This window comes from Convolutriloba macropyga, chromosome 14 (genome assembly GCF_964194025.1).
Source record: "Convolutriloba macropyga chromosome 14, txConMacr16.3, whole genome shotgun sequence".
Taxonomy (NCBI): Eukaryota; Metazoa; Xenacoelomorpha; order Acoela; family Convolutidae; genus Convolutriloba; species Convolutriloba macropyga.
Window position 1 is genome coordinate 30,786,773 of NC_134481.1, and position 26,799 is coordinate 30,813,571.

Genomic DNA, 26,799 nt, shown 5'->3' on the forward strand with positions numbered 1-26,799 from the left:
CTTGAATGCATTGCTACGCAACATGGCCGCTTTTTATGCATTGCTAGATTGTTTTTCAAATCTAACATAGAAGCAGTCCAGCTCTCTGACATCTACGAATATCTTATACCGTCAACCGAACATGTTGATAATTGCAGGTTTGGTGTTTGTTTAGTAACGTTACTAGGCGATGTCTATACACTTAAAGAAACCACCATTGCAACATCAACGTCATTGGGGATCACTTATCCAGTTTGTAACATTTGTGTAATGTCATTGGAATGCGGTAAAAAGAGAATTTGACCTCATTAGAATTAGATCGTATCTTACGTTTGACCAATTTCCAGCAATGAAAATACAATTTAAGTTGCCGGATGCACTTGAGCGTCTCGTTAGTATTGTCCCGGAGGTTGATGACTTAAAACGTTCAATATCAGAAGTGGCGCTACTATTGATGTTTTGCGAGAAATGCGAAAAGAGCTGTAGAAAGGACCAGATGTTGGCTCCAATGAAAACTTGCTGAAAGTAGCTTAACCGTTTGATCAGCTACAGTTATAAGTTTGATTTCTTTTTTCTGCTCTTCCTTAAGTTTCCACTGCATTATACTTCTACTAACGTTTTGAACAATTAGCGGCCTTTTTCGGACGCACAGTCGAAACCTACCCTTTATTCGCAGCTCAATGAAGAAATACACATCAGGAGAGACGCGAGCATTTGGAACGATGTTGCTCCCAGAGTATCAACAATATTGCTGAGGAACGAGATAAATTTGGCCAGTCTAACTTATGAGATGAGAGCTGACCTTTTTCATAAGACTCAAACTCAAATGTTTAATTCGCAATTTAAAACAGTTTACGTCTCGTATCTATCAGCTCGACATTTGATGAAACTTTTTTCTGTGAGATTTACTCTAACTATACCAAATTCAATTAAACAGCTTTTGTCTATTTCTTCAGGGGTTACATATGCCACCTATCCTGCGTAAACTGCCGAACTATACATTTGATGCTGCACCTTCTCTTTTCCACATCGACTGTTCTTTTTCTTCGTTAGACAAGAATAAGTAATAATCATCAACAGCCGTCGTCAACCTCTCAACGGCTATTATTTAGGCGTCTCCTTTTTAATTAGCTTTACTTTTTGATTACGTTTTTCGTTTTACATGACATGATTTTCACGTTTTCACTCACTGTATCAACTGAATTGATTTAAAATTCTTTCACTCAGTGAATTGCGTTGTAGTGAATGCGGTAGAAAGAGCAAAATCAAAAGAAACGCGAGAAACATCTAAAGCCCAGCCATTAATTCATAGTGCATTAATTTATCAAAGTTCATTGAAGCGATTGCTAGCTGGCATTAGTACTTGGAAAAATTTTCTAAATTTCTATCTGTTTTTTTTTCTGTCAAAATTCCAATGTGCTTCAAGCGGGTCAACGCCGGCTTTTTTAAGACAATTTCCCAGCTATGTTTGGCATAAGCATTGCTGATAAGAATAAAAACAAGCTTTCACCAATTGATATGGTCATCAGATTTATCACCAGTTGTCGGACAAATCCGAACTAGAAACTGAGCACATGATCCCTCCTTTTGAGTCAATGATGCAAATTTTATCTTCGCAACACTTCAGAAGGACTCCAGCAAGCAATTGTTGGAAGCAGTTCATGATGCTAAAATTGTTTTCAATAATATATCTGAAAGACTTCTCATTTTGTTTATTTATCTTCTGTAATTGTATCTATAACATGTAATGTTTATATTGCTTTGGTATAAATGGTTACCTTGTAAAATTTTTTATTGATCCCTTTATACAGATGCTAAAATTTATATTGGTCTATTATATTTTTCCACGCCCGAAACTTTCTTCAACCCTGTTAGTGTGATGGCCTAAAAAGTAAATTCAATCTTTTATACCTTAAGTATATAGTTCATTGACCCTGGTTTTGATTAAGTTCATTAACCCTGACTTTGATTCGTAAATTTGGGGGTCAATATCAGATATTTTATATAAAGCATATTTATAATCCTTTGAGTACGTTTGCAAAAAACGTGTACTTGTCTCAAGGTTAAATAATCCATGCAATATGTTTTTTGGTTAGCTGTTATAGGTTATTAATTGCTCTTGAACGTAGTTCATAGCAATTATTGTAAACGTGTGTGTCTTTTTTTTGCAAAATTTTCGCTTGACAATTTTGACTTTTCGAGTTACTTTTACGCCCTTGACTTTTTGCATTTCGCGTGTCATTTTTTACTTTAAATCTTGATAGTGGTATATGTTAACCACTAATGTGGTTATTTGAAGCCCACTTTAGAACTTCTTAGTCCCATTTACCCCCCCCCCCCCGACTGAAGCAGGCTGCAATTGATTAGAGCTCCCACTAGAGCAATTCTTCCGACGTTTAGTCGGTTCTGTTATTATCCGGTAACAAAATGTATATTCATTGTAATCAGAGAGAGACGTGAATTTAGTCTTGAAATCAGTACTCAAGTTTTTACGAAATCTCGCATTTCGACGAAAATGTTCGTGCCCACGGAAATCAGAAATCTTAAGATATCAAGCAATTGTTTCAGTGAGGTTGTTATTAATAGCCGCGAAGCGATAGCGGCTATTATTGGGGACATCGTTTTTTTTACAATTCAAAGATTTGAATTGTATTGGGGCGCTGTCTTCTTTTTTTAAGATCTGTTCACACATTTTCATAATTTTTGAAGTCAAATTGGAGTAGTGATTTTGGTCACGCCGGAGCAAGAAAAGGAGCGAAAAAGCAAGTGGTTTTGCGGCGTGAACTTTTTTCGCTCTAATTTTAAAGTAGAGTGAGAAAACGGCGTTGAAACCAAAATTCGCTTTCTCGCTAGTAGTTTTCTGTTCACATGCGGCGATTTCAACTTGATATTTACTGTTTTCTTTCATTTTTTTGATCGGATTTTTTGTAAATGGTTTTCCCAATTCATTCATAGTTCATTCTAGGCCTAGTGTTTTGTTTGAACCAAATTTCCGTTTCTGGCTAGTGGTTTTTTTGTTCACATGCGGATTTTTGACATTGAATTGCTATTTTTTGTAAGTTTTTTAATCTGCTTTTTTAGAAGTGTTTTTCCCGATTCACTCAGTCCATTCTAGGTCTAGTTTTTTGTTTAGTTAATAAAAATTCTATGAATTGTACGTCAGGACTTGTCCTGCTATGTTTTTTTTATTTGTCTCCGTCGATGATTCTTAAGACCTGACTTTATAGAATTGACTTTTAGTGACTTCTACTGCTTTGCAGTTAAACATTGTGTACGTGACGTCATTTGTTTTGCTTTCAGGTCAATACTGTTCCTTTGTACTTTTTGTACAATTGTTCTACTTACCTCACTAAAAAATGACTTCTGAAATCACTTAATGAACTTTAACTTTTATGAAAATTTACTAGTTAAAGATCAATGGTGTGCATCCAAGTAGTGCCAAACGTAAATGCCCTAATTCTTGAGTATAGTCTTACGTTTTTGATTTATAATATTTTATTTGAAAAAGCTCTTAGGACTTTCCTTATAGAGCGTATGTGTCTCATAAAACTGACAGTAGGAATCTAACCCAAAAAGTCTAGTGGTCTATTAAGGGACTGATGGTCAATCTGTCCATCTTATTTTTTTTAGTTATTTCAATTCCGTGGAAGGCCACAAGCGTCTGTTGCGGCTATTTTCCTGCAATCCGTGTCAGATCACAGTTAAATATATATGACTTATTTGTATTTTCGATAGTAGCGAAGCGATAGCTGTTGCTTTTGGGGACTTCGTGGTTTGTACAGTTCAAGGAATTTGAATTGTATTGGGTCGCTGTCTTTTCTTTTTCAAGATCTGTTCACATATGTTCATGATTTTTGAAGTTGAATTTGAGTCGTGATTTTGGTCACGCCGAAAAAGGAAGTGGAGCAATAAAGCGAGTGATTTTTTTCGCCCTAATTCTAAAGTAGAGTGAAAAAATGGCGTTGAAACAAAAATTCGCTTTCTCGCTTGTAGTTTTTCTGTTCACATGCTGCGATTTCACATTGATATTTACTGTTTTTTTCCGTTTTTTGGATAGGATTTTTTCTAAATAGTTTCCCAATTCATTCATAGTTCATTCTAGGCCTAGTTTTTTGTTTAAACCAAATTTCCGTTTCCCGCTGGTGGATTTTTGTTCACATGCGGCATTTTGACATTGAATTTATGTTTTTTCTAAGTTTTTTAATCTGCTTTTTTAGAACTGTTTTTCCCGATTCACTGATAGTCCATTCTGGGTCTAGTTTTTTGTTTAGTCAATAAAAATTCTTTGAATTGTACGTCAGGACTTGTCCTGCTATGTTTTTTATTCGTCGTCTCCATCGATGAGTCTTAAGACCTGGCTTCTTGGAATTTACTTTTAGTGACTTCTCCTGCTTTGCAGTTGAACATTGTGTATGTGACGTCATCTGTTCTGCTTTTCGGTCAATACTGTTCATATGTACATTTTGTACATTTGTGCTACTTACCTCACTCAAAATATGGCTTCTGAAATCACTTAATGAAGTTTAACTTTTATGAAAGTTTACTTGTTAAAGATCAATAGTGTGCATACAAGTAGTGTCAAACGTAAATGCCCTAATTCTTGAGTATAGAGGCTAAGTTTCTGAGTTTCTCTGAGGACTTTTTCCTTATAGAACGTATGTGTCTCATAAAACTGACAGTGAGAATCGAACCCAAAAAATCTAGTTGGCTATTAAGGGACTGGTGGTCAAACTGTCCATCTTATTTTTTTCATTCAATTCCGTTGAAGGCCACAAGCGTCTTTTGCGGCTGTTTTACGGTAATCGGTGTCAGATCACTTTTAAATATATGACTTCTTTGTATTTTTGACGGCAGCGAAGCGATAGCGGCTGTTTTTGGTGACTCCGTGGTTTTTTACAGTTCAAGGAATTTGAATTGTATTGGGTCGCTGTCTTTTTCAAGATCTGTTCACACATTTTCATGATTTTTGATTTCAAATTTGAGTGGTGATTTTGGTCACGCCGAAACAGGAAGCGGAGCAATAAAGCAAGTGGTTTGGCGGCGTGAACTTTTTTCGCTCTAATTTTAAAGTAGAGTGAGAAAACGGCGTTGAAACAAAAATTCGCTTTCTCGCTAGTAGTTTTCTGTTCACATGCGGCGATTTCAACTTGATATTTACTGTTTTCTTTCATTTTTTCGATCGGATTTTTTGTAAATGATTTTCCCAATTGATTCATAGTTCATTCTAGGCCTAGTGTTTTGTTTGAACCAAATTTCCGTTTCTGGCTAGTGGTTTTTTTGTTCACATGCGGATTTTTGACATTGAATTGCTATTTTTTGTAAGTTTTTTAATCTGCTTTAGAAGTGTTTTTCCCGATTCACTCAGTCCGTTCTAGGTCTAGTTTTTTGTTTAGTTAATAAAAATTCTATGAATTGTACGTCAGGACTTGTCCTGCTATGTTTTTTTTATTTGTCTCCGTCGATGATTCTTAAGACCTGACTTTATAGAATTGACTTTTAGTGACTTCTCCTGCTTTGCAGTTGAACATTGTGTATGTGACGTCATCTGTTCTGCTTTTCGGTCAATACTGTTCATATGTACATTTTGTACATTTGTGCTACTTACCTCACTCAAAATATGGCTTCTGAAATCACTTAATGAAGTTTAACTTTTATGAAAATTTACTTGTTAAAGATCAATAGTGTGCTTACAAGTAGTGTCAAACGTAAATGCCCTAATTCTTGAGTATAGAGGCTAAGTTTCTGATTTTCTCTGAGGACTTTTTCCTTATAGAACGTATGTGTCTCATAAAACTGACAGTGAGAATCGAACCCAAAAAATCTAGTTGGCTATTAAGGGACTGGTGGTCAATCTGTCCATCTTATTTTTTTCATTCAATTCCGTTGAAGGCCACAAGCGTCTTTTGTGGCTGTTTTACGGTAATCGGTTTCAGATCACTTTTAAATATATGACTTCTTTGTATTTTTGACGGCAGCGAAGCGATAGCGGCTGTTTTTGGTGACTCCGTGGTTTTTTACAGTTCAAGGAATTTGAATTGTATTGGGTTGCTGTCTTTTTCAAGATCTGTTCACACATTTTCATGATTTTTGATTTCAAATTTGAGTGGTGATTTTGGTCACGCCGGAACAGGAAGCGGAGCAATAAAGCAAGTGGTTTGGCGGCGTGAACTTTTTTCGCTCTAATTTTAAAGTAGAGTGAGAAAACGGCGTTGAAACAAAAATTCGCTTTCTCGCTAGTAGTTTTCTGTTCACATGCGGCGATTTCAACTTGATATTTACTGTTTTCTTTCATTTTTTCGATCGGATTTTTTGTAAATGGTTTTCCCAATTCATTCATAGTTCATTCTAGGCCTAGTGTTTTGTTTGAACCAAATTTCCGTTTCTGGCTAGTGGTTTTTTTGTTCACATGCGGCATTTTGACATTGAATTTATGTTTTTTCTAAGTTTTTTAATCTGCTTTTTTAGAACTGTTTTTCCCGATTCACTGATAGTCCATTCTGGGTCTAGTTTTTTGTTTAGTCAATAAAAATTCTTTGAATTGTACGTTAGGACTTGTCCTGCTATGTTTTTTTTATTTGTCTCCGTCGATGATTCTTAAGACCTGACTTTATAGAATTGACTTTTAGTGACTTCTACTGCTTTGCAGTTAAACATTGTGTACGTGACGTCATTTGTTTTGCTTTCAGGTCAATACTGTTCCTTTGTACATTTTGTACAATTGTTCTACTTACCTCACTAAAAAATGACTTCTGAAATCACTTAATGAACTTTAACTTTTATGAAAATTTACTAGTTAAAGATCAATGGTGTGCATCCAAGTAGTGCCAAACGTAAATGCCCTAATTCTTGAGTATAGTCTCACGTTTTTGATTTATAATATTTTATTTGAAAAAGCCCTTAGGACTTTTTCCTTATAGAGCGTATGTGTCTCATAAAACTGACAGTAGGAATCTAACCCAAAAAGTCTAGTGGTCTATTAAGGGACTGATGGTCAATCTGTCCGTCTTATTTTTCTAGTTAATTCAATTCCGTGGAAGGCCACAAGCGTCTATTGCGGCTATTTTCCTGCAATCCGTTCCAGATCACAGTTAAATATATATGACTTCTTTGTATTTTCGATAGTAGCGAAGCGATAGCTGTTGCTTTTGAGGACTTCGTGGTTTGTACAGTTCAAGGAATTTGAATTGTATTGGGTCGCTGTCTTTTCTTTTTCAAGATCTGTTCACACATTTTCATGATTTTTGAATCGAATTTGAGTGGTGATTTTGGTCACGCCGAAAAAGGAAGTGGTTTTCTTCGCTCTAATTTTAAAGTAGAGTGAAAAAATGGCGTTGAAACAAAAATTCGCTTTCTCGCTTGTAGTTTTCTGTTCACATGCGGCGATTTCAACTTGATATTTACTGTTTTCTTTCATTTTTTCGATCGGATTTTTTGTAAATGGTTTTCCCAATTCATTCATAGTTCATTCTAGGCCTAGTGTTTTGTTTGAACCAAATTTCCGTTTCTGGCTAGTGGTTTTTTTGTTCACATGCGGATTTATGACATTGAATTGCTATTTTTTGTAAGTTTTTTAATCTGCTTTTTTAGAAGTGTTTTTCCCGATTCACTCAGTCCATTCTAGGTCTAGTTTTTTGTTTAGTTAATAAAAATTCTATGAATTGTACGTCAGGACTTGTCCTGCTATGTTTTTTTTATTTGTCTCCGTCGATGATTCTTAAGACCTGACTTTATAGAATTGACTTTTAGTGACTTCTACTGCTTTGCAGTTAAACATTGTGTACGTGACGTCATTTGTTTTGCTTTCAGGTCAATACTGTTCCTTTGTACTTTTTGTACAATTGTTCTACTTACCTCACTAAAAAATGACTTCTGAAATCACTTAATGAACTTTAACTTTTATGAAAATTTACTAGTTAAAGATCAATGGTGTGCATCCAGGTAGTGCCAAACGTAAATGCCCTAATTCTTGAGTATAGTCTTACGTTTTTGATTTATAATATTTTATTTGAAAAAGCTCTTAGGACTTTCCTTATAGAGCGTATGTGTCTCATAAAACTGACAGTAGGAATCTAACCCAAAAAGTCTAGTGGTCTATTAAGGGACTGATGGTCAATCTGTCCATCTTATTTTTTTTAGTTATTTCAATTCCGTGGAAGGCCACAAGCGTCTGTTGCGGCTATTTTCCTGCAATCCGTGTCAGATCACAGTTAAATATATATGACTTATTTGTATTTTCGATAGTAGCGAAGCGATAGCTGTTGCTTTTGGGGACTTCGTGGTTTGTACAGTTCAAGGAATTTGAATTGTATTGGGTCGCTGTCTTTTCTTTTTCAAGATCTGTTCACACATGTTCATGATTTTTGAAGTTGAATTTGAGTCGTGATTTTGGTCACGCCGAAAAAGGAAGTGGAGCAATAAAGCGAGTGATTTTTTTCGCCCTAATTCTAAAGTAGAGTGAAAAAATGGCGTTGAAACAAAAATTCGCTTTCTCGCTTGTAGTTTTTCTGTTCACATGCTGCGATTTCACATTGATATTTACTGTTTTTTTTCCGTTTTTTGGATAGGATTTTTTCTAAATGGTTTCCCAATTCATTCATAGTTCATTCTAGGCCTAGTTTTTTGTTTAAACCAAATTTCCGTTTCCCGCTGGTGGATTTTTGTTCACATGCGGCATTTTGACATTGAATTTATGTTTTTTCTAAGTTTTTTAATCTGCTTTTTTAGAACTGTTTTTCCCGATTCACTCATAATCCATTCTAGGTCTAGTTTTTTGTTTAGTCAATAAAAATTCTTTGAATTGTACATCAGGACTTGTCCTTTGTTTTTTTAATTCGTCGTCTCCATCGATGATTCTTAAGACCTGACTTCTTGGAATTGACTTTGTGACTTCTAATGCTTTGCAGTTAAACATTGTGTACGTGACGTCATTTGTTCTGCTTCCAGGTCAATACTGTTCATTTGTATATTTTGTACATTTGTTCTACTTAACTCACTCAAAAAATGACTTCTGAAATTACTTAATGAACTTTAACTTTTATGAAAATTTACTAGTTAACAATCAATGGTGTGCATTCAAGTAGTGCCGAACGTAAATGCCCTAATTCTTGAGTATAGAGTCTTAAGTTATTGATTTGGAATATTTTATTTGAAAAAGCTCTTTGGACTTTTTCCTTATAGAGCGTATGTGTCTCATAAAACTGACAGTGGGAATCTAACCCAAAAAGTCTAGTGGTATATTAAGGGACTGGTGGTCAACCTGTCCATCTTATTTCTTTAGTTGTTTCAATTCCGTGGAAGGCCACAAGCATCTATCGCGGCTATTTTACGGCAATCTGCCGTCTATGTTTTAAAAATTAACATTTTTAATATTAAACTTTAGCTTTTTTGAGCTAGGTTTCCCCTTGAAGATATAGTATAAATCGGCTCTGCAAACGCGTCCTAATATCGAACCTTTGGTTGAGAATAAATATTAACTACCAGATCATGAAGGTTTCAGTCTCTAACTTTGTTTTAGAATTCAGCAGCTGTTTAAATCAGCCTCCCCGTTTGAATCACTGTCCGATGTCAATCAAGGCTTCTCTTTTGCCCATCTGGAACCTGCCGGCGAATCAATCAACAGGTGAAACTGTTTTTTCTATTGCTTTTACAGTGGTAGCTTAAGCAGTATTCTGAGCTTGCCTACTCAAGCAATATTAATGTAAAAAATTTGTTTAAAAAGAAGGCGAAAAAATAGTTATATAGCTTTCAGTAACTTTGATTTTATAAAACTAAAACAGGTCAAGCAAATAGCTTGAAAATCTCAAATTGTAAACGGTTTGTGGTTTATTGTTCAATTTTCTTTACATCATTCTTTCTAAAACTAGAACCCAGTCCCTGTGAATTATAATATATTCAATCTTTGACGTCTACAGAATACATGCTGGGTTTTGTTTTGTATTGCAATCATGTAAAGAATCTTTGTTTCTTTTCAGTGAGCAAACACTGCCAAGCCATTTGAGAGACCATTGCTATTCTATCATCAGCAGCGCCAATTATATATCAGGTATTCAAGTCAAGACAGAAATCAATCCTGAAGGCTTTGAAAAAACGACCGAAGCGTTTGGTGTTGGTTTCAATAATTCTACCGACTGCCGTGAAATCCAAGGGTTCAATTATTCGTGCCCTATATATCAGTTCTCAGACTGGCACAATTCGAATGTGCATGACTGTTCGGAAAGGCGATGTCACGAGAAATACGAATGTCCTTTGCGATTTGTGTCGCCAGATTCAATTTCGAAACCAGACCTCGGATCTCTTAAGGTGGTCAAAGGCAACCGCAGGAAACAGAGCATGACAGTATCTGGACAAACTGGGAAATTGGCTGAAGGTAAAGATTGCAATTCTAATGAAATTCAAGAGATTGTTGGTGGACCGGGAAATTTTATGAATCGACCGACGTCTGACAAGTTTGATCCGACAAAGAAGGAATTTTACTGCTTTCGGGATGAAGGAAACAGATACACCATTAATGGGAAAATTATAAGACGTAATGAAAATGGCGAGAGAGTTGTAAGGGTTAGTAGATATAGCAGACCAGGTCGACCTTCAATGACAAAAGAGCAAAAGAAGGAACAAGCGATTTTACGGAAACGCAAATACGAAAAAATTCTAGCTGTGACAGTTGAGGAAAAACCTGATGTTGACAATATTCTCTCAACTTCTTCAGAAAAGACGAAAAAACGGCGGCCGAAAAATGAAGTAAAATTAGAAAGTGATCGTCTAATAAAACAGGAGCCAGATTGTGGTCAAAATTGTGAGTCAAATGAGCTGGTGGTGGTTGGCGATGTCGAAACTGAAGACGATAACCTTCAAATTGACGTGACTGACGAAAGCATCGAAATTGACGATGACTGTATTATCAAAGAAATATGTGATCTTGAATGCTCGTCTGGTGATATAACGAATGGATATGATCTGTTCATTTCTTGCAGTGACGATAATGGTACGCGTGACCAAAAGGTGATGTCAGAAGCCAAGGAAAGGCAACCTTCAAAGTTAGGATTGGGGAGGTCGCATTCTCACAAAATATCTTCAGTAAATAAAGGATTTGCTAAAAAGAATTCCATTTTATCGACAGTTAAAAAAGAGAAAGAATCGGTCAAAACTTCGGCATCGTGTAAAGCCGGAAACAAAAATACTTTACGGTCGAAAGCTTTTAAAGGTGCGGAGTCAATTGAATACGTTGCTTCGTCCGATTCTGCTATGCCTAACCCCTCATGTCTGCAAACTTACGAGTTATCTCCTAAGGTTGACCAGTCAGAACCCTTTGACTTGCCAACTGCATCATCAAAGAGAACACGAGTAGCTAACTCTAAATTGTCCGACTTTCATCTTCCATTGTCAATCAGTTCGAACAGCTGCTCACCGACTAAATCCTCAAATCGCCTTCTGAGTTTAAGTTCCAAATCGACATTGTCCAGTTTGCTCAATATGAAAAGAAGTATGAAGGCTGCAAAGTCGTGAAAAACTAATCAGAAAACTTAGACGATAATCTTTGATACCTGTCTTTAATTTTGTATCCCAAGTTTCTATCTGTCTATCTCTGTTCTGGTTTGGATGTTAAAACTGTTCGATCGGTTCTAGTCTGCAGTAATATTTTCTGATGCATAATCATGTGCAGTGAGATATTTATACTCTTAATTTATATCTATTTAATTTGTCATACAAAATTTATATTCCATGGTGTTTTTTGGAAAAATAATTTATTAATGGTGTTTTATTCGTTTTCAAGTACATCAGTATCTTCGAATAAATTGCACTCTAGCGCTTTTCTTCCGGTCTCGTAAATTGGGAGGAAGAACATTTTTAACCTCTGAATATATAAAGGGTTTCTTCTGGTGCAAAGCAACAAGCTTCCCCTTCATTGGTCCCTGCTTACCTTTCGGTTGCCCACGAAATATTCGCAATCTTTTCCTTTGCCAAAGAACATTTTTCAGACTCAATGTGATGTTTAATTGCTCTCAAACGAAGTTTGTAACAATTGTATTAGTCCTCGTTTGACCAATTTTCAATCGATTTTTCAATTGTCCAATTTTTCGTCTGACGCATTTGACTTCGTCCTCAAAAACGGGATAAACAGGTAGCGCCCAGCGGGCATTAGGTGGTGCTCTTAGAGCCTTTCAGCTCAATGGTCTTCAAGTATGCGATTTACAGAATCTGTTTTGGAGACTTATACTTATGGTCCGAAGGGCGCTTTTTAGAGATTGACTCCAAACTGTTGCCCCCCCTGTTGCCACCCCATCAGCCTCCCCGGTGCACCCCCCCCCCCCCCCCCCGCTGCGCTCACCTCACGCCTCTTCAATTAAGCTGTAGCTAGTCTCACTAAACCGGTTATGGCTACTGACAAAGCCAATCACTCGCCGGTCGTTTGAGAGCAATTCGCCCGACGTTAGTCGGCTATGTTTAAAGCCGTTGCACTCTTTAATTGCTCTCAAGGTCTCGTGTAGTGCATAAGGTCTCCTTGTATCTCCCTCAAAGACTTTGTCGGCTCTAATTATATGGTTCACGGATATAGCTGAGGGAGGAAGCAGAACTCTATGGTTTTGAGTTATTATTCTCAGAGCAAAACACTATGGTCAATTTAAGTTTACCGATATATGACCTTGTATATATGGGTTTACACTTGTCATTGCTCTCGAACGAAGTTAGAGTCAATTGTTTTAAAGGTGTGTGTCTTTTTTATGCAAAATTTTTACTTGACCGTTTTTGCTCTTCTTAGAACATTTGACTAAGTAAGTTTTTCGATTGTCTTTTTCCTTTTTAATTGCTCTCACGAAGTTAATGTAGCAATATTAGTCCTGTGGTCTTTTTTATGCGTTTTTTTTTTACTTGACCAATTTTTTGTCTGATCAATTTGAATTTTCGTCCTCAAAAGGGGATAAACAGATAGCGCCCAGAGGGTATTAAGGCAAAATGTGCTCAGTTGTGCACCACCTTCATGCCAAAATTAAGTCTTGCTAGCACAAAAGCTATTGAAAGCCAGGACGTTGCTATGCCTTGGGCGCAGGATTTTAGGCAAAGCTAATTTAGGTAGCCAGCAGGCAAAATTTCTACTTAAGTGTTGTAGAAACTAGTCGAAAACCAAATAATTAAAACACTTAAAGACTGCACTTCAATATCCCCATGAGGCTATAAAGTACTCAAGTATCCCTAACATTTTCCTAATGTAAAAGTGTTTTAATAAAATGCATGTAGAATGTACTTCTTTTCATTTCATCATCATTTTTGCACCCCTCTAATATACGAGATGAGAATTTTGTTCAAAGTTACTGCAGAAAGAGTGGATTTTATTTTTTAAAAGCTTTGTTCTTAATTGTTTAGAGCTAGGTGGCGCGGGTAGCTCCGCGAAAAACGTTGGCATAACAGGGGTAGAGCTAAACAGAATTGCTGGAAATTTACAATGTTAAAAAACCCTTTGTGTGTTTCCAAGGTATGATCATGTTACGGCAATCGTTCAGGATACTTCAGTTCTTTGTGGCATCTTCAAATGTTTTATTTGGTTTTTGCCCATTTTTTACAAACAATTAGTGACCACAATAATTGTCTTCGCCTAATTAAGCTTTCGCCTTATATCACACTCCCCGCAAAGCCTCTATAGCGTAGTATTCAGTGTCACAGGCCGTTATCCGGGTGATCATGGGTGTAAACCCCTCCATGGTTAGAACTTTTCGCTTCCATAAAACTTCTTCTGGGCCACATTCCCTCTGAATTAATTTGCCCAGCCTGTCATTCGAGAGTAATTCGTCTGATTTAAGTCCATTTTTAATTTATTCATTTTTTAATAAGTAAACTCTTTTTGAGGCCGAAGCCCTAGGCTCAAGAAAAGACTGATATCAATATTTCGTGCACTAACTTTTGTGGTTATGTCGTGCCTAAATATGGTTGTTAGTATACTGTGTGATATAAAAATTTTGTTCTAATTTCTTAAAATTTGTTGTTGATTCTGAATTGGGAGACCTGTATCGTAAATTCCTGTCTTCGCTTCTTGCAACAAGGTTTTTTATCTTGTCCAGAAACTCCGCTCTTCTGACTCGAAAGAAACATTTCAAGAAACTTGCCGCAAGTCTCCAAAGATTTCTCTCAAGAATGTTGTTTTTTGGATTTACACCAAATACCAAAAAGTAAGTTGATGTTTTGAACATGTGCCAATAGGTGTGGAAAGCTTGATTAAAACGTGCTTCTTGACTTAAAAGAATTTTTTTATATTTATTTGTGCTGTAGCTCAGCTGCACCGTTGCTTTTGATTAGCAGCAATCTTCTAGCGTCTAAATCAGTAAAATTAGGCGAGATGCAATAACGCCTGAAATTTTTCTGCTTTTTAGATTAAGGGTTTTCAATTAAAAAAAACTGCATAATCAAGTCTACATACGATGTTTTCTGGCAATCTGTCAGTTAAATTGTAGAATTTTTTAATGGTTGGAATCCAGCCTTCTGCTAAATTCTGTGAATGCACTTTTTCGCTTCTAAAAGCTTCGTACTAGAACTTTCACGAATTTTTGCTGCTGCATGAAAAATAAATTTAATAAATGTGTACGCACAATGGAGATAATTCATTGTGATTGTACATCGTGACTTCAAAGAAGTTCTTCATATTGGCGCTGTTGTTAATTTATTAGCAGCAAAAATTGCTTCTAAGCTGGGCGAGATGTATTCCCCCCCCCCCCCCCCCCATGTTTGAGTTAGTTTTGCGATTTTGTTGACATTTAATTTGATTTCATGTATTTAACAAAGGTGCGGGTTCTTGAGGTGACTTTCTCAAGCGTGTGATCAGCTTTTTGAGGATTTCGCATAATTAAGAAGACTTTTCCACAAATGAGCATTTTTTAAAAACAAGTTTTAAGAACGATTTATTGAACCAACCCTCCATGAAATTAGTGTTGGAAATTCATAGCAGCCTTATTTTGTCTAATTTCGGCCAACGGATATCTTTTCAAGCGAGATTAAATTGTGGTACCAATAGAGAGGCTTTGACCGTTGAAGAGATACTTTATATGATAATGGTTTCTTGAGCAACAAGTCAGGTTTGAAGTTGTCAAAAGTGTTCATTTTTCTCACACTTTTCACGTTTCAAATACGCGTTTTAGGTATCAAAATTAGCGATTTTTGATGACGCTTGTAATTTCCTATTTCGGTTTCATCAAATCAATTGGTTTTAATTGGCTAATTTTATAAACTTTGTGCGCTACTGTTTGGGAACTAGCACAAGGGTGATTAAAACGAGAGATTATTTGCAGTATGTTGGCTTCTTTTCAAGGCTGGAAACGGTAACCACCTGGTTTGCATAGCAAAGACTCGAGACATAATACAAAAATGAATGCACGTTTAATTTCTTTTTATCAAGATCAAATAGGTGGTTACCGTTTCCGTTTGAAAAGAACATTTAAAATGACGAGATTTGTGAGAAGAGTATTTGATGCAATGTCAATAGTTGATTTTTCGGATGTAATATAAAAACTTCAAGCATATTTTTAGCGAGCTTTAAATTTCCCATTTGTTTCAACGTAAATCAATAGCTATGTTCTGAACACCATTTGCCGATGTTCACTGTCACTCACAGGTGCAATATAAATTGACAGAGAAATGGTGAGAAAAAAGTGGCGTTAAAAAACACATCTTTTGCACTAAAAATAGAGAAAAAAGTTTTGGGTTAGTTCTACTATAATTGAACAAGGTAATTGAACGCGCTTTTTAACTCATGTTTTGTGTTTTGTAAATTTAATTTGAACTTGTGATTGAATACTAGTTCATGCACGTAGTGACAGAATAACAAATTCCTTACCGTGAAAAATGGGGAGGCTTTGATTAAATGGTTTTCGTTAACATGTTTTTGTTGACCTTAACAACAATTATTATACAGACATCTGAATAAAGCACTGTTAACAATAGTGACCCCTGAATAATGTTCAAAAAGAGTCATCATGTCAGCTCTGAAGTTTTCAAATGAAGCTCTTAAAAAGTAATCTTCTGGATATTTTTTCCTTTTACAATGGACTTATGAAATTGCGTTTTTAATAAACAATTTATTGCAAATAAGTGATTGATGCTGTTTTTCTTAGACACCATTGAATTTAATCAACTTCTTTAGTCAGTGTTGGAACGGAAACCTAATTTCGAATTTAATATCTTGATTTTTAACTTGGTTTTTTGGAAAAAAGAATCATATTCTTTTTTACTGAAACATATATTGTAATAGTTAAAAATTAATCACAGAATTTGGGTTTTTAGCTGCACGAATAAAATAACTCAAGAAAATCTTTCTGGATGGTAATTAATATTGAACTCTAAAAAATTGTTACGGTACTTTTTTCTAGTTCAGCTTTGATACAACATTTTTGCAGCATTTACACTACTTTATTATAAAAAAACAGTCCATTTGTAAAAGTTCAGATAGGTAAATGTATGTTATCTGATTAAACAGCGTTTACTCTTGATTTAAAAAATGACGTAATATGGGTCGGAATTTAATGCGCGGACGCATATTACCGATCCTCTTTGTTTTCATTTATTTCGGCTTTTGAAGTAAGCATTTTTTTCTGCGTTTATTAATAGCCGCACAGCGATAGCTGAGGCTATTATTGGCCTTCTCTTGGTTTTTTACAATTCAAAGAATTTGAATTGTATTGGGGCGCTGTCTTTTTTTTTTTTTTTAAGATCTGTTCACACATTTTCATGATTTTTGAAGTCAAATTGGAGTAGTGATTTTGGTCACGCCGAAACAGGAAATGGAGCGAAAAAGCGAGTGGTTTTGCGGCGTGAATTTTTATCGCTCTAATTTTAAAGTATTGTGAGAAAACGGTGTTTGATCAAAAATTCGGTTTCTCGGGAGTGGTTTTTTGTTCACATGCGGCAATTTCACTCTGATTTTTACTGTTTTTTCGATTTTTTGGATCGGATTTTTTTCTAAATGGTTTTCCCAATCCATTCACAGCTCATTCTAGGCCTAGTTTTTTGTTTGAATTGAATTTTCATTTCTCGCTAGTGGTTTTTTTTGTTCACATGCGGCATTTTGACATTGATTTTCTGTTTTTTTTCTTATTTTTCGATATGATTTTTTCAAAATGGTTTTCTCAAGTCACTCATAGTCCATTCTTGGTCTAGTTTTTCTGTTTAACTAATGAAAATTCTTTGAATTGTACGTCAGGACTTGTCCTGCTATGTTTTTTTTATTTCGTCGTCATTTTTTTTGTTACGACCATATGACGTCACAGCCATTTTTTGTTCATTCGTTCATGCAATTTCAACTGAATTGCATGTGTGACGTCATTTTTCGCTCTTAGTGGAGCGAGTTTTTTTGTTCATGCGCGTGATTAAATTTTTGGTCACACTTGACTTACCTCACTCTCAAAAATGACTTCCTCACTTTGAAATTGACTTTTATTTACTTTAATTCAAAGAGATAAGGTCAAATGGGTGTGTATCACTCTAAATGAAGGTTATTTGAGATCAGTTAATAGAGGCAGCAATAACTTATACAGATTTTTAATCAAAATATAAAAGATCAGCCTTCAATGAAAAGACGAATTTTTTTGGTCTGTCTTTTTTACTGTTTTTTTAGACTGTCGATCTACGAATCTATTGCGGCTATTTTCTGGCAATCTGCCAGCTATGTTTCTGTTCCTTTTATTGCTTGTTACGAGCTAAATGAAAGTGGTTTCTTTGTGGTCTTAAAAACTGCAGACGTTTTGAAGTTATTTTACTGTTTTAATTTCAGGTTTTTCTGTAACAATTCGTAGCATAGTCCTTCTCTGATGTGTTTTCAATGGTAGTCGAATCTTACGATGTGGGTTGCGAGATCAAATTTGGCAATTCCGATGTGAACTCTTTGTCCTTCAACCCAACTGGTGGGCTTTTGGCCGTATGTACATGTGACCGAAAAATCCACCTCTTGGGTGCAAACCCGACCGGGTCTGGCTTCGAGCATTTGCCCGTTTCGCCCCTGAATGCGAAATCAGAGCACCATTCATATGCAGTATCGTGTTGCACGTTTAGCAGTTTGACTCCCCATCTTGCGACTTGTGGCATTGACGGGAGTTTGATTGTCTGGGATCTGCTAGATGTGTCGGCGCCCAACATATTCTGCAAATATCAAGCAGGTTGGATATAGGTTTAAACCGTGGTTCTGTCTGAAGCAGAATATATCGAGTTGCCCCCCTTTTGGCAAATTGTGATCCTCAATAATTGATGTTCTTATATCTTTATATAGTATGCATAAAATTTGATTGATATTCCTACCGCTTATCAGGCTATAAAAACCATTTTCAGTGCTAATGTAAGCATGAGATGAATCAGACATGGCCTTAAAACAAAACTTTTTGTTCACGGAGACAAGATGAAACAGTTTCTATTATTCGCGTTTCGCACATCTGATCTGCTATGAAAATAAATTTATAAGCCGGTGGCAAGTTTAGAGCATACTTTTTTTTCTCACTTATTAAATCTAAATAGGGAATGTAAAATATAAATTGAAATTGAATAGACGTCACCTCAAGCTTGAAAAATGTGAGGCTATAATGCTAGAAAAAGAAGAGTAAAATTTTATTTGAAACTGAGCATAGAGTTTAAAATCACAAACTCGTTGTTTTAATCGCTTTTTTCTGCCTGTGGTCATTATAAATTGGTCGTCTCAACGGTAGTTTCGGCGACTATTGTTCGACAATCTACCAACTATTTAGATAATTATTGGGCTATTTTACTTGAAAAGAAGTCTATTGAAATAAGAATCTGAATTTTTGCAATTGGTCTGGTTTTGATTACGTGTTCTCGAACACCTTCGGTGCTGCTTCTTTGTCATAAATAAACGTTTCATTACTAAAGCAAATGAAGTAATTTAAACATGAAGCTCTTTTATGGCTCAAAGTAAATAGCAGTGTAGAATGGATTCTAGTGTAAGTTTTCTCTTGGTACTTTGATGTACAAAAACGTTTCAACATGCTATTAAGACTTGGACATATACTGCTCTCTTTTGGCAAGATCACTTATGGTTAGGGAAATTCATTCTAGTCTAGTTTCTGTACTGATCTACTTCTGTGATCTACTTCTAGTCCATTTTCTTTACTGATCTACTAAAGAGCTACTTTTGATGCCTCTAACAATGCTCTTAATTTAAATGCCTGTGATTTTTAGGGTGTCCCGCTTTTTCACCCCTATTCATTTAACCCCCTATCATTTAACCCCGAATTATTCACCCCTGTATCATTTAACCCCTCTATCTTTTAACCCCACTATCATTTCACCCCGATTTTAATCCCTATAAAATAAGGATTATTAAATTAGCAATATAATCATTTGGCCATGCCTCGCGGGCCATGGCCATGCCTTAGCGGCCCGTGGGACTTGATATGAAACTATCACAACCGAACGTGGGATTAATTTATCCACTTAATTATGACAAAACATGCCTTCAATGTCGACTGCTAATTGGCGGGATGAAATGATTGAGGGGTTAAATGATAGAGGGGTGAATAAATCGGGGTTAAATGATAGGGGTGAAATGAAGTAGAACCGATTTTTAGGACCAATTGCGTAATTAATGACGTACTTAAATGACTTAAGAGTCACTTATCACTAATATAAAGGTTTTTCATAGTTACTCTAAACCCTTTCAATGTCTCCTATATAATGAAAACTGTGTGTAAGAAAGCATAGCGACCAAATTATTGTACAAATTTGATTTTTAAAGCAATTGTTTTCATCAATTAGATTTTAAACTTTGCATCATCAACTCAATATTCTCTGTTGTTTTCTATACTCTGTAGCATGTAAGTCTATTTCGCAGCTTTTTGGCAATCTGTGATTGTTTTTTTTTCGGTATTATAAGGCCAAAAGTATTTGTTAAACGTTTTTCAGCAATTTGAGTTGTATTGCGGCGCTGTTTTTATTATGATTCGAAGAGGAGTATTGAAGAACTTTTTAAATCAATTTTATTGGAGTGAATGTGAAGCAGGAAATGAAATTGGCGAAAAAATTGGAATGGTTTTTTTGTTTAACAAGTTTTCGAGAGAGCGAGAAATTTTTCTGTAAAAAATTTTTTGTTAAGCGGGCCAATTTTTTTCGCGTACTGCTTTTTCAATCAGTTTTTTGTTCCTTTAATTTTTTTCCGTTCAGTGGTTTGAATTGGCTGTGAAAATGATAATAATCTTAAGGAAATTTAGATAATTGTCATTTCTTGGTCGTTTTTTTAGTCAATGGACATTCTTTGAATTGGAGTTTATGCCTCTCAAAAATGACTTTTTATCCTGACTTCAAAATCAGTTTTCTAACTTCAATTCAAGTAGATGAGGTCAACTGAGTCTCTGTTTATTATTGAAGGTTATTTGAGAGCAGCAATAAAGTTATGCAGATTCCTAATCAAAAGATAACACTAGCCATTAATAAAAAAGGACTTTTCTCTTTTTAGATTTGTTTTTATTATCTTTATGTGACTGAAGTTCTACAAAGCTGTTGCATCTATTTTTTTGGCAATCGGTCAATTATATTTGTTTTTCAGCGACCTATACTAGCTGAAGATTTTTCGATTTCTAATCACACTAAATATACACTGTTTGTTTTGGTATTTATTAGTTAGCGCAATAAGCTGATCGTGTGATCTTTCCACATCGCTTTGATAGATTATAAATCTGAGTGCAAACGAAAAAGTGCGTTCATATTTTTTTTTGCCGCCAATTCACAACTCAAAAGAATAATACCTTATCGGTTGTCTATTTTACTGACATTTGTTTGTAGCTGTAAGCTAAGTGAAACTATGCTGCGACTCTAGGTTTGTTACGAAGCAAAGAGAAGTATTCGGGGACCGTCTGATCAGTAATTATTTTTATAGGTGTGTATTTGAAACAGGAAATGCCACACGTGAAATTGAAGTTTCCTTATGTCAAACTTCTGAACAAAATTGAAGCGCAGATGGAGAAAGAGTAATTTTCTGTTCATGACGCCTTTTGAAAGAGCCAGAAAAGTAGCTGTGAAAATTTTTTGCTGAGCTATCTAATTTATTTGCTCCCTCAGAGCATTTTTAGTGGTTTTTGCGACATTTTAAGTGCTGTTTTTTGCACCGAAAGGGTTCTACTAGGCATCAATACAAGTTTTTTTTAGGTGGTTTGAAGGCCTTATTTACTTTTTTGGCTAGTGGGCAACTTGTGATCAAATTTTTAGTTTATATCCGTTTTCGTTATCCAAGCTTGATTGAATTGCCAGAATTATTAATTTTGAATTTTTTGAAAGATGATTCCCTTTTCTATGATCTCACAACCAAGACAGAGAATTTTGCACTAATTTTGACATCCTTTCTTAATTCAAATTTCCTCATTTTTAGCATCATGTCATGTTTGGTTGCTTACTGGTTAGTTGCTGATAAGAACTTTGTTGCAAACTTGACCTGTTTTACTTCTTTTCTGAAATTGTGGATGTCTGAAGAAGTGTTCAGTAATTTGGTTGTAAGTAAAGTCAATTTTTAAAGTCTGTTGTTAAAATCTGTTCTGAATGTGATTCACTTATTTATCTGCTCACTGAAAATAAAATTTAGCGGATTTTTTGGCTTCTAATGGATATTTTCTGTAGAAGGTTGAGATAAATTTCGTTTTGATTAAAAGCCGCCGTCAGCCTCTCAACGGCTATTTTTTAGGCGCTCTCCTTTTTTAAAATTCGCTTTACCTTTTGATCATCTTTTTCGTTTTACATAAGGAACGATTGTCACGTTTTATTTCTGACTTACTTCGCTCACTGTGTCAACTGAATGGATTTTAAATTCTTTCACGCATTCAATTACGCAATGTGGTGAATACTGTCAAAGTCAAAAGATCAAAAAAGACGGGATAAACTGATAAAGTCCGGTCATTAAATCATTGAGAATTAGGTTATCAGAGTTCATTAGAATGTTTGCTACCTGAAATTGGTATTAAGCTTATTAGATTTCAGCTTAGAAGCTGAATTAAGCTGCACGTCAAATTAGAACACTTTTTTGACACTGAAAAAAAAAACAGAAAAAGGTTCGGTCAATTTGTTTTTTTTCTTTTTGTGTTTCAATCCCGTTGTGCATCAAGCGCGTTGACGGCGGCTATTTTCCGGCAATCTGCCGGCTATGTTTTTCGGTTCCCAGCCATTTCGTTTTTTTTCTCTGTGCACTTTTTTGATTTTCTGTGCACTTTTTTGATGCTATCTATATTAATACTGCTGTGCAAACAGTCGTGTGCTGGCCATTAAGTGCTGACTATTTAGTTTTTGGTCTCGGTTTTTATCTGGCTTTTTAAAAATTATTTTGGCAGAAAAGTCATGATCAATTGCCGATGCAAGTTTGCGAGTTAAATTTATTCAACGGAAAAGAAGTTTTGTCCTTCAATTTGAGGTATCGTTGAATGCTCTACGGGCAAAGTTAACATTCTACTTGTAATTTTTTGGAAAATCAGCTTTTTATTGCTTTTGTTTTCAATCTTTATTCGAGTTAATTTTCTGCTCATAACTTTTAAGTTATTGTGACTTCAGTTAGTGTTGCGAGCTTTCTTTTTGAGTGGTCTTCGAAATTCTTTGGGCTACATTTTGCTTCGTCGTCTGGCGCTCGTTTGTTTTAATATTTTTACGTCGCTAAACTCAGACTATTTTTGTCGGTCTTTTGAAGTAGCTCTCTCACTGCTCTTTTACTGTTTTTGTGTGCCTGACATCTTGTCATAGATTAATTGGCGGTGGGTTTGAATCTGAAGTGACTGCTAATTTTTTATCCTAATAGACTTATATCAATCCTTAACGTTACTAAGGGCACTATACGTTACTTACTTTATAAAGTCCTATAAATGACTACTGAATATTGAATAATGTTAATGAGCGTGGGGATATAATTTAAGTTACCAATTTGAATTTTTCAGTTTTTTAAAGAGGTATTTGTTGTATCAGCAACTCCAGTAATTTAAATATATGTCTGTTGCGCAAACATGCTTAAAACAAGAACTTTGCGGTTTTGAAAATGGCAAATGATTAAGGTTTTTTTTTAGCTTTGGCTAATATAATATAAGAACTTCTGGTACTGCAGATTTCCGGCATTTTCAAGCTTGAAGGTCCGTAAGTAGTATACTAAAATGCACGTATTGTCACGGGGGGACGCCCCCCGTGACAAATCGTGCATAACGTTTTGTCACGGGTGGGGACGTCCCCCCCGTGACAAATCGTGCATAGCGTTTTGTCACGGGTGGGGACGTCCCCACCCGTGACGAATCGTGCGGTACATTTTTTGAGGTCGAAAAATTTTGTCTCTCAATTTTGCCGGAGGGAAAAAAACTTGTAAAATTTTTCTCGATTTGTGCCGGGGACAAAAACTTGTAAAATGTTCTCAAATTTGTGGGGACAAAAACCTGTAAAAGTTTTGTCAATTTGTTGTGTGGGCAAAAACTTACGATATTTCCAGCTATTTTGTGCGGGCGATAAAAACTTGTTAAAAGTTCACAGTTTTCTGGAATTATTGAAAAACTTGTAAAATTTTTGCAATTTTTTTGGGTCCATTAAGTTGATTTTAAAGTTTAAAAATTCTTAAACCCTTTTTTTAGTCAAAAAGACTATTCATGGGTTTTCGAAAGACATAAAATTGACTTACCTTTTCTTTATTTCAATCTCTTGATAAGTTTTATGTAATTTAACAAGATATAAGTAAAATGGAGTCAAATTTTGGTGGTTTTGATCCAACATCTGGTTTTAATTTGATAGTTTTATTGCCCATATGTTATCCCAGATTAGGGAGTGTGGGCAGATTAGAAAACCAATAAAAATTAAGTGCCAGGGCTCCAAATTGAGAATTATTGTGTTTGATAAGAAATTTGCAGCGTCAGAGGTGAAAAGAGTGCAACTTTGCAGAGAATAAGGAAGAAATATGCGTATGAAATGGACAAAATAAATGCTCGAAACTATATGAAATGTTCCAAAAAAGTACTGAAGAAGTGTTTGAAAGTGTGTGGTAAAGCAATTCATCTACCATGTTTAAATGACGGGAGAGTTAGAAATCGAGAAAAAAATTGTGTATTTTTAGAAAAAAAAATGTTGTTTTTGGACAATTTTATGCAAAATACTTCCACAAAAAGCAATTCCATTATGCACAAATTGTTTTGCATTGTGAATGACAACAAGTGCAGACCGGTAAATTGTGTAACACAAAGTGTTTGCGGGATAATGCAAATGTGATCACGTAATATGTTGTAAAACTTGGAAAAATCTAAAAAATGACGAAATTTTAACGGGAAAAACTGATGTCCGACTGAACCTTACAGCGTAACTTAGGCAAAATGATAGATTGAGCAGTCTATTTCCCTTATATACTTAAGAAAACTAACTTCTCTTTTTGTGAAGGAGATTCTCTTTTTTTTACTTTACTTTAATAAACAGTTTTCCTGTTCTGTTTTTGTTCTCCTGATGGTTTGATAGCACTAACAATAACTATAGCTGTATGTCTATAATGTTCATCTATTTTCATCCAATCTGGACTTGTTTTTGCCGAACTCTGATTTGTTGAAGGCTGACTGAAGATTAATTTTAAACTTGTGCATATGACAAAATATGCTTTTGTTTTTTTTGTTTCGCAAGTTTTGGTCTCGGCGTTTGTGATTGGTTGGCCGAGTTTTAGGTATTATTATGTCTACTACATGCGCCAACATGTGTTTTTTATTTCCATAAGCACTTCACTGTGGTCGTCTCGGCTTCTCTGATTGGTCAGTCGAGTTTAAGCTTTAATACCTTCTTGCACATGTTTGAACACGTGTTGTTTTATTATCAAAGAGAAGGTGTGGTCTGTTTTTATTACCATAAGCAATTCAGTGTGGTCGTCTCCGACTCTCTGATTGGTCAGTCGAGTTTAAGCTTTATTACCGTCTTGCACATGTTTGAACACGTGTTGTTTTATTATCAAAGACAAGGTGTGGTCACAAGTTTGAGTTTGTGTTTAAAAAGAAAATAGTATGTCGTCGTCTCAAGATTACTTTGATTTTCATCACGATATAACATGTTCAATAGAATGTGTATACTGTCTACTGTGTATAAGATAAAAGTGGAGTGGAAGCAAAAATTTAATTTCAAGTGGAAAAATGTGCGTTGAGACAAAAAATAGACAGAAATGTTAGGCTATATAACACGGAACAAAGAATACTAACAAAATAATTTTCACACTAGATCTGAGAAAAAGAAGAAACAATGTCTTTAAATTAGAAGTTGATATCAAGCTTCCGTTTCTTTGGTGCAAAGCAAAGGCTCACTGGTGGCGTCTCAATACTGCTGCTTTCAATTATGGAAACTTCCGCTACCTTGGGAGTTGAGGGAGTTGGCGTTGAGTCGGGTAGAGGAGAATTTGACCGAGTTGTAATGTCTGGACTTTCGGGGCTTTTTGGAATCCGCCAGAAACTATCGATAATTTCCAGGTCCCTCCAATAGCCCTCCTGATTTTTGTATAGAGGAATCTCTTTGATATCATAGTCGTAAAGAGTTTTCCTAACATTTTCATATATCGTCTCTGGATTGAAAACAAATTTTCTTACGTAGCCGGTAACATGTTCGATCGTGTACTGTGCTCCTTTCATCAGCGCCTTTTCAAATCTGAATGATTTTATGTAGTCGAAAATTACAATTGGTAGCGCCATGTGGTTAATTGTAATCCACTCGTTGTCCCGCAACTCTTGTTTAACAATAACGACTTTCTCTTTTTTGTAAGTTTCATATGCTATTGTTCTCAAATGGGAATTTGCCTCTTCTTTAAGAATAATTGTCACCGGAGACATCTTCAAACTTTGAAGACAATGTTGCAATTATTGATTTGTTTTGGTAATTTGTCAGGTCGTGAAAACTTTTGGTCAGCTTTTCTATATAATCAAAAGATAAAACAATTTGTTCTAGAACTTTGTATCAATCCTGTTTCGAGAATAATTAGATTGTTATCAAAAGTGGAGAAAGACAAAAAGAAATGAGGAAAGACTGTGAAAAGAGTTTGCGAACAATTTTCAGTTTGTTGTAGAGCAAGGATTTGGATTTTGTGAGCAACCAAACAGTATGCAAGAATTGAAAGAAAATGATTATTTGTGTTCAATTGTTTTTGCTTCATGTTTAGGCGTGTTGCTTCTAAGAATAGCTCAAAAACATACCTGTCACGTAGAGCATAATAGTTTGATATATTTGGTTTTTATCTTAGCCAATCAGAAAACAGCAATAACTATACTTGTCACGTAGAGCCTAATAGTTGGATATATTTGGTTTTTATCATAGCCAATCAAAATACAGCAAATTTTGAAATTTAACCTTAGTTCTAGTAAGGCGAAAATAGAGTGACTACAGACAGTATACGAATGCGTTGTTCAACGTCTTATCATAACCAATTGGAGAATTCATGGACAAACAAAAACAACATGCAGTTAGCATTGCGGTTATTGGTTCTTAGTGTTTCAAACTATAAAATTTAAAACCCGATAAGTTAGTCTGTCGCTATTACTAGAATGACAAAATCTTATTCACTCTTTGTTTAAAGATTGTTAATGATAAATGGTTTAGACTCTTCAGCGAAAAGCATTAAAAACTTTGTTGAGTTGCAGTTTGGTAAGTGAAAAAAAGACTTGGCATGCGTTTTGATCAACCAGTTCTTTGTAGAAACTGTTTGGAAAACATTCACGACAAATACATATCCATTTCTACATCTTATCCTGAAAAATCAGTCAGATTTAACTATTTCCTGGCAGCAAGTGAATATTTTAGTGAGTTGGACTCCTCTGATCATGATATTGCTCTAAAGTTGCGTCCATTTGGAGGTCTAATTGGCATCGACAATTCATCTCTCGA

At 35.3% G+C, this 26,799-nt stretch overlaps 2 protein-coding genes across 2 annotated transcripts in view; both read left to right on the plus strand.

Annotated features, from left to right (window-relative positions):
- The window catches only part of LOC142353323 (uncharacterized), a 34,479-nt gene extending 22,742 nt beyond the window's left edge, over positions 1-11,737 (plus strand). Inside the window, exons 4-5 of the mRNA XM_075405556.1 lie at positions 9,494-9,598; positions 9,951-11,737. Of these exons, the coding sequence (XP_075261671.1) occupies positions 9,494-9,598; positions 9,951-11,481 (1,636 nt within the window). The 3' untranslated portion in view covers positions 11,482-11,737. The remainder of the gene's footprint in view (positions 1-9,493; positions 9,599-9,950) is intronic.
- The window catches only part of LOC142353324 (WD repeat, SAM and U-box domain-containing protein 1-like), an 83,714-nt gene that overhangs the window by 22,304 nt on the left and 34,611 nt on the right, over positions 1-26,799 (plus strand). The window contains exon 2 of the mRNA XM_075405557.1: positions 17,727-18,110. Within this exon, the coding sequence (XP_075261672.1) occupies positions 17,777-18,110 (334 nt within the window). The 5' untranslated portion in view covers positions 17,727-17,776. The remainder of the gene's footprint in view (positions 1-17,726; positions 18,111-26,799) is intronic.